The sequence below is a fragment of the Jaculus jaculus genome, chromosome 18 (assembly GCF_020740685.1).
Source record: "Jaculus jaculus isolate mJacJac1 chromosome 18, mJacJac1.mat.Y.cur, whole genome shotgun sequence".
Classification (NCBI taxonomy): domain Eukaryota; kingdom Metazoa; phylum Chordata; class Mammalia; order Rodentia; family Dipodidae; genus Jaculus; species Jaculus jaculus.
The window spans coordinates 62897519-62908833 of NC_059119.1; the positions used below are offsets into that span (position 1 = coordinate 62897519).

At 48.5% G+C, this 11315-nt stretch overlaps 1 protein-coding gene across 8 annotated transcripts in view; it reads right to left on the bottom strand.

Moving 5' to 3' along the window:
* Asap2 (ArfGAP with SH3 domain, ankyrin repeat and PH domain 2) overlaps positions 1–11315 on the bottom strand; it is a 171917-nt gene that overhangs the window by 74248 nt on the left and 86354 nt on the right. For 7 of the 8 annotated variants that reach the window (XM_045137225.1, XM_045137223.1, XM_045137219.1 and 4 more), the window contains exons 4-5: positions 2303–2377; positions 1088–1137 (exon numbers count right to left, since the gene is read on the bottom strand). In XM_045137225.1, the coding sequence (XP_044993160.1) occupies positions 1088–1137; positions 2303–2377 (125 nt within the window). Of the gene's footprint in view, positions 1–1087; positions 1138–2301; positions 2378–11315 lie in introns of those variants that run through there. The other variant, XR_006634118.1, reaches the window with a different exon arrangement.

Consider the following 11315-nt stretch of genomic DNA (forward strand, 5'->3'; position numbering starts at 1 on the left):
TGTGATATTTGCTAGTTTGAGCTTTTTGACCCTTTAACTGAAAATATACCCAAACTAGCTCTTTAAAACAAAAAAATCCTAAGCCGGGCGTGGTGGCGCACACCTTTAATCCCAGCACTTAGAAGGCAGAGGTAGGAGGATCATTGTGAGTTCGAGGCCACCCTGAGACTACATAGGGAATTCCGGGTCAGTCTGGACTAGAGTGAAGCCCTACCTCAAAAAAAAAAAAAAAAAAAAAAAAACTAAACAAAAAAATCCTAGTTAAGCCCTGATAGTTTATATGCATGTGAAGTGGTTTCCTCCCTAACACCCCACATCTTACCAGATGGCTGCCTATGAAAGTTTCTATTTCCATTCAGAAAAAATCTCCACAACTCCAGCCATTTAAAATATTTTCAAGGGCTGGAGAGATGGCTTAGCAGTTAAGATGTTTGCCTGCTAAGCCAAGGACCCAAGTTCAACTCCCCAGGACCCAGATAAGCCAGATGCACAAGGTGGCGCATGTGTCTGGAGTTCGTTTGCAGTGGCTGAAGGCCCTGGCATGCCCATTCACACACACTCTCTCTCACATACATACAATATTTTTTTTTAAAAACGCACATCACTATCAAATGGTAGTAAAACAGACAAAATGATCAAAAACAGGAAAAAAACTTCCTTCCGTGAACTTTGTGGAAGATAGCATGCAGTGATGTGACGAGGACACCACTGAAAAGGACAAGGCGGATGAACCTTGGAGTGCAGTCACTGAAACAGAAGCACCAGTTGTCATAGGAACCACCGAGAAACTGCTGAGGTCAATTCTTTCCTGCATCAGGGTTTATTCAGACAACCTCCCAAGGAACAAAAGCTTCATTTAAGATTTATGTCTCAAATTACCTACACATAATTTTATTTTCTCAATTTTTATTAACATTTGCGTGATTATAAAAAATATCCCATGGTAATACCCTCCTCCCCGTTTTTCCCTTTGAAATTCCATTCTCCATCATATCCCCTCCCATCTCAGTCTCTCTTTTATTTTGATGTCATGATCTTTTCCTCCTCTTATGACCTACACATAATTTTAAAAGATGAAGACACTCACATTTTTGTTTCATAGTCCTTCCAAGCTTTATCGAAGGGCTTTTTCAGGTCCTGTGAACAGAGGCAGCAATTAAGCAGGACTAATGATTAACTCCTGCACAAGACAAACATCCTTATCCCTCAGGCACCCCTGAACACAGCATTAATTTCTGTAAGAAATCAGGTACGGATTCCCATGAAAATAAAGAACCAGCGTAAAGGGTTTTAAACTAGGTGTAGGGGTGGCTAGCCTTTCTTCCTTTCCTTTCACGCTCCTTTTCCTTACTTCCTTTCTCATTTTAAAATATTCATTACAGAATATATACGATACACACAAAACAGGAAGACTATGCAGTGTGCCTGTCACCTCTACTTAATTAAAGTTAGAAAGAACATTTGATCTACAAATAGTCCAATATATGTCCTCTAAAAACAAAAAAGAAAGAAAAGAAGGGACTCTCATACTGAGTGTGGTGACACACACCTTTAATCCCAGCACTTGGGAGGCTGAGGTAAAAGGATCACCATGAGTTTGAGGCCACCCTGAGAATATAGAGTGAATTACAGGTCAGCCTGAGCTAGAGTGAAACCCTACCTAGAAAAAACAAAACAAACAAACAAAATTGGTAAGCTGAGCTAGGCAGGTATACCCAGATGAGACCTGAGCCCCCAGAAAGCACAAGCACATTTAATCGAAGACACAGGTCCCCCCCAAAGACCCAGATCCAGTCAAACACCCCTCTAGCCTTTGATGGCTACCTGTCCTCACTCTCAAAACATCATACCCAGCCTAAACGGTGTAAGTGGCCAGGCATGTCTTAAACAGCCAATATCCCCCAGTAGGCAGAGAAATGAAATCAGCTCATGCCTTATAAATGTGACTTTCCCACCAGAAGGACCATCCCCACGAGGATCCTTTCCCAGTGGTAAATCAGTGTTTCAGCAGCTGGAAAACTGGACTTCTCCCTCCGCCCCCAGATATCCCTGGAGTGTTCAGTCTCCAAACTGGCTTACACTTTTCCTCAGTACTTTCCCTGTCCCGAGCTTGCAGTGCCACCAGGACAACTAAAGACCCACTGCACCAGCCCAAAGGTAGTGTTAAGGTGGCAAATTAAAGGAAACACAAAACAAAAACATCAATCCTGTGTCCTTGGCAAAATTGTACGCATGTGGCCGTCGCGATAGCCAACCCTGCTGTGATTCTCCCGACGTCCAAATGCACGCCTGAGCATCGTACCCCTTTTACGCCTTTCAGGTCTCCCTTCAGCAGACTGTCCAAAGGGAAGGAGATTATGTTGTTCATATTCTGAATCTAGAAAACAAAAACAGCAGAAAATACTCTTATTCAGCTTCCATTGTGATCCAAAGCAAGGGTAGCAAGGATGTCAGGAGAGGACATTTGGTAATAATTTACGTTCATAGCACAAGGGCCTTATTCAGACTCATTTTATTTCACAAGTGAGCAAGTCTCTAATGAAAGGCCTACATCTGTGTGTTTTTCAACAGTAGCAACCTGATGACGTTAAGCTATGGACAGTCCTTGCAATGGAGAAAAGACATTTGAAACCAAGCAGTGACAGAATCAGCTCACAGCGCCTAGAGTCCATTTCCTACTGTCACACTGCTGAAGGCCTGCACCGATGCCCTGCCACGCAGCAACACGGAGACACCCACATGGAAGTGGCAGGCGTGTGAATGCCGAACGCAGTGAGAGAAGCGTGTGTGAGTGCATAGGACAAATATATGTCAATGAGTGTGTAAGAAAGAATGCATGTGTGACTACAGTGTTTGTGAGGCTGTGGATGAGAGGCTGAGTGATTGCTGATAATGTACACCTTACTGTATATATTATGGGAGAGAGCAAGAGCTAGAGAGAGAACTGGCGTGCCAGGGCCTCTAGCCACTGCAGTGGAAGGCCAGACACATGCGCCACCTTGTGCACACATGTCATCTTATGCGTCACCTTGTGCATCTGGCTTATGTGGGTTCTGGGCAGTCGGACCTGCGTCCTGAGGCTTTGCAGGCAAGTGCCTTAACCACTGAGGCATCACTCCTGCCCCACAACACTTTTTTTTAAATTTTATTTATTTATTTGAGAGCGACAGACACAGAGAGAAAGACAGATAGGGGGAGAGAGAGAGAATGGGCGCGCCAGGGCTTTCAGCCTCTGCAAATGAACTCCAGACGCGTGTGCCCCCTTGTGCATCTGGCTAACGTGGGGAACCGAGCCTCGAACCGGGGTCCTTAGGCTTCACAGGCAAGCGCTTAACCGCTAAGCCATCTCTCCAGCCCCCCACAACACTTTTTAAGCAAGTTTCAATCTCATGAACCTCCAGGCATGTGTCACATCCTCACTGTCCCCCCTCCCTCTCCACGTGGAAAACAAGCCCCATGAAACCTGCTTTCTCCACTCTGCCTGCCCGTCTCCTGCTGCAGCACGATGCCACCACACAGGGCTGTGCATGTCCACATCACAGACTGGTGGGAAGAGTTGAATTATCTTGAATAGGAAGATAAATATGGACGCCATTTTCAGGACTTTCGCACTGAGACTTTTCATAACTACGCATACTGTCACAGTGTATTTTGATCACAACCTTCTTCCTCCATCCTCCCTCCAACCAACCCCCACTTTCTTCCCTACTAATCCCTCTTTAATCTGTGGGTCTTTTCGCCCCTCCTCCATCACGTGTGGTAGAGTGCTGGCGAGCCCAGTATTGTGCAGGCCTCATCACCGTCTCTGTGAGGTCACAAAGGCAACAGCCATTTCATGTCAAGAAGGTACATTTCAAAGGATTCTTTCCCATTCTTTGGCTCACCTCCTCTATTGTGATGTTCATGAGATTGAAACTTGCTTAAAAAGTATTGTGGGGCTAAAATGATGGCTCAGTGGTTAAGGCGCTTGCCTGAGAAGCCTCTGGACGCAGGTCCGACTCCCCAGCGACCACATAAGCCAGATGCACAAGGTGACATGTGTGCACAAGGTGGCACACGTGTCTGGACTTCCACTGCAGTGCCTAGAGGACCTGGCACGCCAATTCCCTCTCTAGCTCTTGCTGTCTCTCCCATAATATATACAGTAAAGGTGTATATTATCAGCAATCACTCAGCCAAATGAGATTCATTAACAAATATTTCCGAAACAACTTTTTAAGTAACTGCTGTTGTTAACAAGTTAACATTCATTTCTTGTTGTTTGGGTTGTTGTTATTGGTGGTGGTGGGTCTGTGAGAGTAGGGGAGGGGGATGAGAGGTAGGAGAGAGAGAGAAAGGGAGAGGGGACGTGCACACGTGCATGGAGGTTGGGGGCAATTTTCTTGGGTCACCCCTGGCCCCTCCGCCTCATGGGAGGTGGAGTTTCTTCCTGGAGCTTGCTCTGTTGTTTTTTCTGCGCTTGCCACTTCCAGAGACATTTTCCTGTCTCCTCCTCCCTCCCAGCCGGGATTACAGAAGCGCCTCGGCTTCTGGGTGGGTCTGTGGGGCGGAGCTCGGACCTGCCACTAAGCCAGAGCTGTCCCTGGGGCTTCAGCAGGAGCCCTTCATCAACTGCGCCCTCACCCCAACCCCCAACACGCGACATCTGTCCAAAGCGTAACTGTAACCTGCTGTGGGCTGAGCTTTAGGAGGGAAACTTTCCAGTACTGAAAAGCGGTTTAAGGTGAGGTCTGTGAGGACAGCGACAAAGGAAAGGCCAAGCCAAGTAACAAGCAAGCAAGCACACGGACCGGCATGCCTCCCTGCTCTCCGCATTTCCCTCAGCACAAGGCCAGGGACCCGACCTGCAGACCGGCTGTGCTTTCTGAGCCATAGCCTTCCTTGCTCCGGTCACTGTCCCTCACCGCTGCCTGTCACCAGGGGGTCCACCCTTGGCACTTCCCGGCTCCATCCCGCACAGCTATGCTATACATGCCAGGCCTTCTGTACTTCCGGGCCCTCCCGCAACGCCCCTCCCCATGCCACCCACGCCCTGGGTCGGCTCTAGCCCTCGGCGCCCCTTGTCTGGACAGAGGCATGGTGTCCCCTGCACCGTGCACATGATCTAGTCCCTGGCTTGCCCAGTCCTTCCTTCAGTCCACGAAACACCAAACTGCTTATTCTTGGACTTAGGACTCCCCAGTGCACCTCATGTGCCCTCCTTCACTTGAACTGTTTCCCTATTTGACGCTTGTCCTCAGCTCCCCATGACCGAAATGTCCTCACCTGTCCTCTCGACTCAAGAGCGCCCCACTCCCAGCAGAATGACACCTTCTCCAAGATGCTTCCCCAGCAGGAACATCCCTCCTGCCCAAACTCCTACTATTTTCTCTTCTTTTCTTCCCTGAATTTCTCCTGGGACTTGGAAGGCCCCGCTGCATCTGGTGGCCCATGGCTCCTAACACAAGATGTGGTGGGGGGTGACATGCAGCTGGAGAGTAGATAGAGGGAAGATGGCGCGCACTGCACGGTAAGGAGTCCACAGCCTGAGCTGGTTACACTGCCACCTCAACAGCAAACGCAGAGCCAGATGTGGTGGTGCATCCCATGACTCCAACACTCGGGAAGCCGAGGCAGGAGGAAGATCTACGCTTTGACACCAGCCTGGACTACTCAGCAAGACCCTGCCCCAAACAGCAAACAACAAAACATTAGACCAGTTTTTTTGTTATTATTTATTTGAGAGCGACAGACAGAAAGAGAAAGAGGCAGAGGGGAGGGGGAGAGAGAGAGAGAATGGGTGCACCAAGGCCTCCAGCCACTGCAAACGAACTCCAGACGCGTGCACCCCCTTGTGCATCTGGCTAATGTGAGTCCTGGGGAATCAAGCCTCGACCTGGGGTCTTTAGGTTTCACAGGCAAGTGCTTAACCACTAAGCCATGTCTCCAGCCCTTGGTTTTATTTTGTTTTGTTTCCGAGGTAGGGTCTTGTTCTAGCCTGAGTTGACCTAGAACTCACTCTGCAGTCTCAGGGTGGCCTCAAACTCATGGCAATCCTCCTACCTCTGCCTCCCGAGAGTGCTGGGATTAAAGGCGTGCGCCACCATGCCCAGCATACATGCATACATTAGATCAAGTTGTATTTTTTTTTTTTTTTTCAAGGTAGGGTCTTGTTCTAGCCCAGGTTGCCCTGGAATTCACTATGTAGTCTCAGGTTGGCCTCGAACTCATTAGACCAATTTTAAGACAGCAAATGTGTGTGTGTATGAATTCATCGATTTGCTTGTCACACAATGATTGACTCTGCTTTGTAACAACAACACAAAAGGATAAGAAAATAAATGCAACGTGACACCTAAGAACACCAAGCATCATCGACCCTAAGGCTTACCACGTATTGGCAAATTTTATACTGTACGGAGACAGCGGCTCCTGGTCTCTGCACAGCACAAATGACACCGTGACTGCTTTAAGTAGTTGTGCACTGGTCTGGGTGCAAAAGGCAACTGTCCCAGCCACCAACCCTTGCGACGCTGTCCTCTCATGTATACAACCGTACGAAGCCACGAGAGCCAGGGCTTCTCCACGCTGGCCCGGACACGTGCATGCAAAGGGGAGGCTCAAACCAGGCCTGGGGGAGGCCCAGAGCTGCTTGTGGTGGAAGCCTAGCCAAAGGCATCAGAGCCATTAGCCAGATAGTGAGTAGAGGGATGAGAGCAAGGTGCTCATAGGTTAAAAGTCGTATTTCTGGGGCTGGAAGGATGGCTTAGCCGTTAAGGCACTTGCCTCCAAAGCCAAAGGACCCAGGTTCAACTAATCTCCCCAATGCCCACATAAGCCAGATGCACAGGGTGGTGCATGCGTCTGGAGAGTTCATTTGCAGTGGCTAGAAGCCCTGGTGCGCCCTTCTCTCTCTGCCTTTCTCTTTTCTCTCTCTCTCAAATAAATCAAAAACAAAATATTTTTTTAAAAAAAGAAAAAATAATAGGGCTAGAGAGATGGCTTAGTGCTTAAGGCACTGCCTACAAAGCCAAAGAACCCAGGTTCAATTCCCCAGAACCCACGTAAGCCAGATGCGCAAGGGGCGCGTGCATTTGGAGTTCATTTGCAGTGGCTACAGGCCCTGGTGTGCCCATTCCCTCTCTACCTGTCTCCTCTCTCTCTCTCTCTCTCTCTCTCTCCTTGCAAATAAATAAATAAAAAATTTTTGAAAGATTAAAAGAAAAGAAAAAAAGTCATTTAAGGAAGCTAAGCAAGTTCTCACAAAGAAAACAGGCACACATGCATGAATAGGAAAGTGACATTCTCCTCACAAATAAATAAAATATTAAAAATTAACATTAGGGAGCTGGAGATGACTTAGCAGTTAAGGTGCCTGACTGTGAAGCCTGAGGACCCAGGTTCGATTCCCCAGGACCCACATAAGCCAGATGCACAAGGTGGCGCATACATCTGGAGTTTGTTTACAGTAGCCGGAGGCCCTTGTGCATTTCATTCTCTTGCTAATAAATAAAGCAAAATAATTTAAAAAGTTAAAAAAGTAAGAATAATAAAGACTTTTGAGGTCCTCCTACCAAGCTGAGCTGTCCTTTGAACAGTCAGCAATTGGGAAGGTGGGCAGCAAAACCTGAAGTAGTGCATCGAGTTCACCCGCCCTTCCGAATGACTGCTGCCAGCATGGCCGTTTATCTCCGTGTCTCGCCATCACACGGACGGGCAGGTCCACTCAAGGACACTTGTCATAGCTCACGGTGCTCCCCCGCCCCGCCTCTCTCCGGGAAGCCACGTCCACGGCAGGAGCCCCTGCTTTCTGCTTTTGAGGCTGTGCTGCTAGAACGCTGAGGACTGCCAAGTGGCCAACAGCACAGTGTGTTCTGACAAAAGTCCAGACGAGAAGTCCAGGAACTCAATGGCCCATACAGCGTGAGCACGGGGCTGGCCGCCAGCCTGCTCCCAGGCCTGTCTCTCGGCCGTCCTCCCTGTGCCTAGGCCACACCAGCCCGTCCCTTCGCTTTTCCCACTGACCTTCGATGTCCACAGACTAAACGAATGACGATGAGACGACACTGCCCACCGCACCCCCAGCCAAGGAAATGGTGTCAGAGGAGAATCTAATCATACTAATTAGGTGGCTATGCTATAACAAAAATCAGACTAACATTAGCCTATTTTTGTTGCTGTTTCACTTTACTAAGAACGTGCTTTCAGTTTGGTTGGGGATCAGTGGCCATGGAGCTACCTGACGGTGCTGAAGTCTGCGGAGCCTTCGCAAAGGACTTTCTGGCTAGGAGGACGCTGTTTGAAAGAGAGCCGCGAGGCAGACGTTTAAGCGTGCACGCACACTGTCGGAGGCCCGTCCTCACGCGCTACGCCCTGGACTTGAGCCCTCACGCCGTCCTCACGCGGAGCCCGTCAACTCCAATTTTTCACGCACGTCTAGCAAGCCATCTCATTGTACGTGACACCGGGCCCACGAAACTTCAGAGGCAGGCACTACCAGCATCCAACACAGCCGCTTGCTGGACAAGGAGCCCAAATGTTAAAAAGCAAAGGACTGGAGAGATGGCTTAGTGGTTCAGGTGCCTGCCTGCAAAGCCAATTCCTCGGCACCCACATAAAGCCAGATGCAAAAGGTGGCACATGCACCTGGAGTTCCTTTGCAGTGACTGAAGGTCCTGGTACGTCCATTTGCTCCCAATCTCTCTCTCTCTCAAATAAATAAATAAACAAATAAAATATTTTTTTTAAGAAAAAGCAATCTAGAAAATAGAAGACCAACAGTCTAGGGCAAAGTAGAGGCAAATTATTTCCTAATACAGAAGCCTTCTCTAGAGTTCAGCTTAGTTGTGATAGTTTGAATAGATGCCCCCCCCACACCCAGATTGAGTTTTATTAAAGTGTCTTAGATCTCCAGCTCCTTGGCTGGAGGAGGAGTCATGGGTAGACCCTGAGGTCCAGCCCTAAGGTGTGGCGGAGGACTTGGAATCCCAGTCTAAAAAAGTGCTAAGCACCTGAGTTCCACCTAGAGTTCCTGAAGTGTGCTGTGCGGTGCGGCTTTGAGGTGTTTGGCTTGTGGCTTCTCTCTCTCTGCTGGGTTCTATGAAGACAGGCCAGCTTCTTCTTCCGTTATGGAACTTCCCCTGGATGTGGGAGCTTCAATAAATATCCCTCCCTCCATAACTGTGCCTGGTCTGGACGTTCACCTCAGCGAACCTGAAGCTGTCAGCTACAATCGTTCCATAAGTGTTATGTCCCAAACATTGACTAACTTTTCCTCCCAAAGGGTGAAATTATGATCAAAGCCTCTAATAAGAAAGATTGTTAACATATGTTAAAACATACAACACTTTCAATAAAAGCAGTTGGCGGGAAAGAAAGACTACAGAAGCCCTGAGGTAAAGACATCAGGTAGCAAGTGCTCTTGAATAAGTGACAGGATTGAGCTCACCACTCAGGCCTAAGGTCACTAGGACAGGAGAAAGTAATGCAGCAGGTGAGATGGGAGTGTCCCTCAAGTCAGAGAAGCCTCGCTCCAAGTGAGGTAGTATGCCCCTCTGCCAACTGTATGCCCCTGTGCCAGGTGAGGCGGCGCACCGGTACATCATGCACCAAGAAGCCACCAGCTGCTGTTCACCCAGCACAACCTTGCTAGCCTCCTTTGGGTCACAGCTCTCAAGTCTTCTAACTCCAGGCAGCCTACAAGGGTGCTGGGCCACATTCACAGCTCTCCTGGGACGCGTGCAGCCTGTGGGGCCCCGACGGGCCATGCCTGGCACACAGTGGCATAGCAGGGTGCTTGGAGGAACTCCCGAGTTCCCCTTTCAGTGTGAGAGAAGTGGATTCCACAGCCCAGGCCACACTCCCTCACACCTCAGCCTTATCTTGTGCCTAACCTCCCTGGTCTCTGCTTCTCACAGATGTTGGTCTCCACACACAGCAGGTTCTGTGACTACAAGTCCCTGGTCCACAGCCCAGTCCCGGAAGTCAGAGACAAGACATTATCTGTAGCTAAGCTTGCAGAAATCAATTCTCTATTACTCATGGTGATCCTCCTACCTCTGCCCTCGGAGTGCTGGGATTAAAGGTGAGTGCCACCATGCCCGGCCGGAGTGTGTGTTTTAAAAGCCACTTCTCTGACCGGTGCGTTCAGCATGGACACACCTCTATCACACCCTTCAAGGATCAGGGAGAATTATGGATGAAGTGGCAGAAAGAATGTAAGGGCCAAAGGAAGGGGAGGAGTGCTTTGCAATAGTGTCTTCCAGGCACAAAGTGGCCGTGGTATTCATGACCTCAAAGAGCCTGATGCGACTGCCTAAATAAGACCTGAATAACAGAAAGAGAAACATGATGGCATCAAAATAGAAGAGAGATTAGCTAAAAGAAGGGATTCAGTGGAAGGGGATTCAGGAGAAAGAAAAGGGAGGTGGTAGGAGAGGATTATGATGTTTACATGTATCGAAGGTTATCAATAAAAAGGGGTTTTGTTTTATTTTGATTTATAAAAAACCAGGGGATGGAGAGATGGCTTAGTAGTAAAAAGCACTTGCCTGTGAAGACAAAGGACCCAGGTTCAATTTCCCAGGACCCACGTAAGCCAGATGCACAAGGTGGTGCATGCATCTGGAATTCGTTTGCAGTGGCAAGATGCCCGGACACACCCATTCTCTCTCTCTCTCTCCCTCTTTCTCTCTCTCTCAAATAAATAAATTAATTAATTTTTTTAAAAAGCCAGGGCTTAAGATGGCTCAGCAGGTAAGGTGCTTGCCTACAAAGCCTAAGGAACCAGGTTCGACTCCCCAGAATGCACATAAGCCAGATGCACAGGTGATGCATGTGCACAAAGTGGCACACACATCTGGAGTTTGATTGCAGTGGCTAGAGGCCCTGGCATCCCAATTCTCTCTCCCTCTCTCTCTCCCCTTCCCTTCTCTCGCATTTAAAAAGGAAAAAAAAAAAAAAAAGGCCAGTGTGTTGGGCTTGCCTCAAAAAAAAAAAAAAAAAGCCACTTCTCACCACAGAAGTGGCCCTTGTAAGAACTCTAGGATTCTCACATCCATCTGGAAAAGGAAAAGAAAGCTAAAAAACTGGGCTGGATTTATGACCCGTTCAATGCACACATGTTACATTTCTGGAGCTGCCTGGTCTCTCCTTTTATTCTGCATGACGTCCGAGAAAGCTAGCAGGCTTTCCGAAGGCGGGAGTCTCACCCATGAGGAAGACAGTCTCACTTCACACTAAAGTTGCCCCTTTTCCTGGACTTGTTCCAACTGCTTCAGAAGCGTTCTTTCAAGCCTCCAGGCACATAGTGTCATTCGTTCTGAACAAGAGGTGGA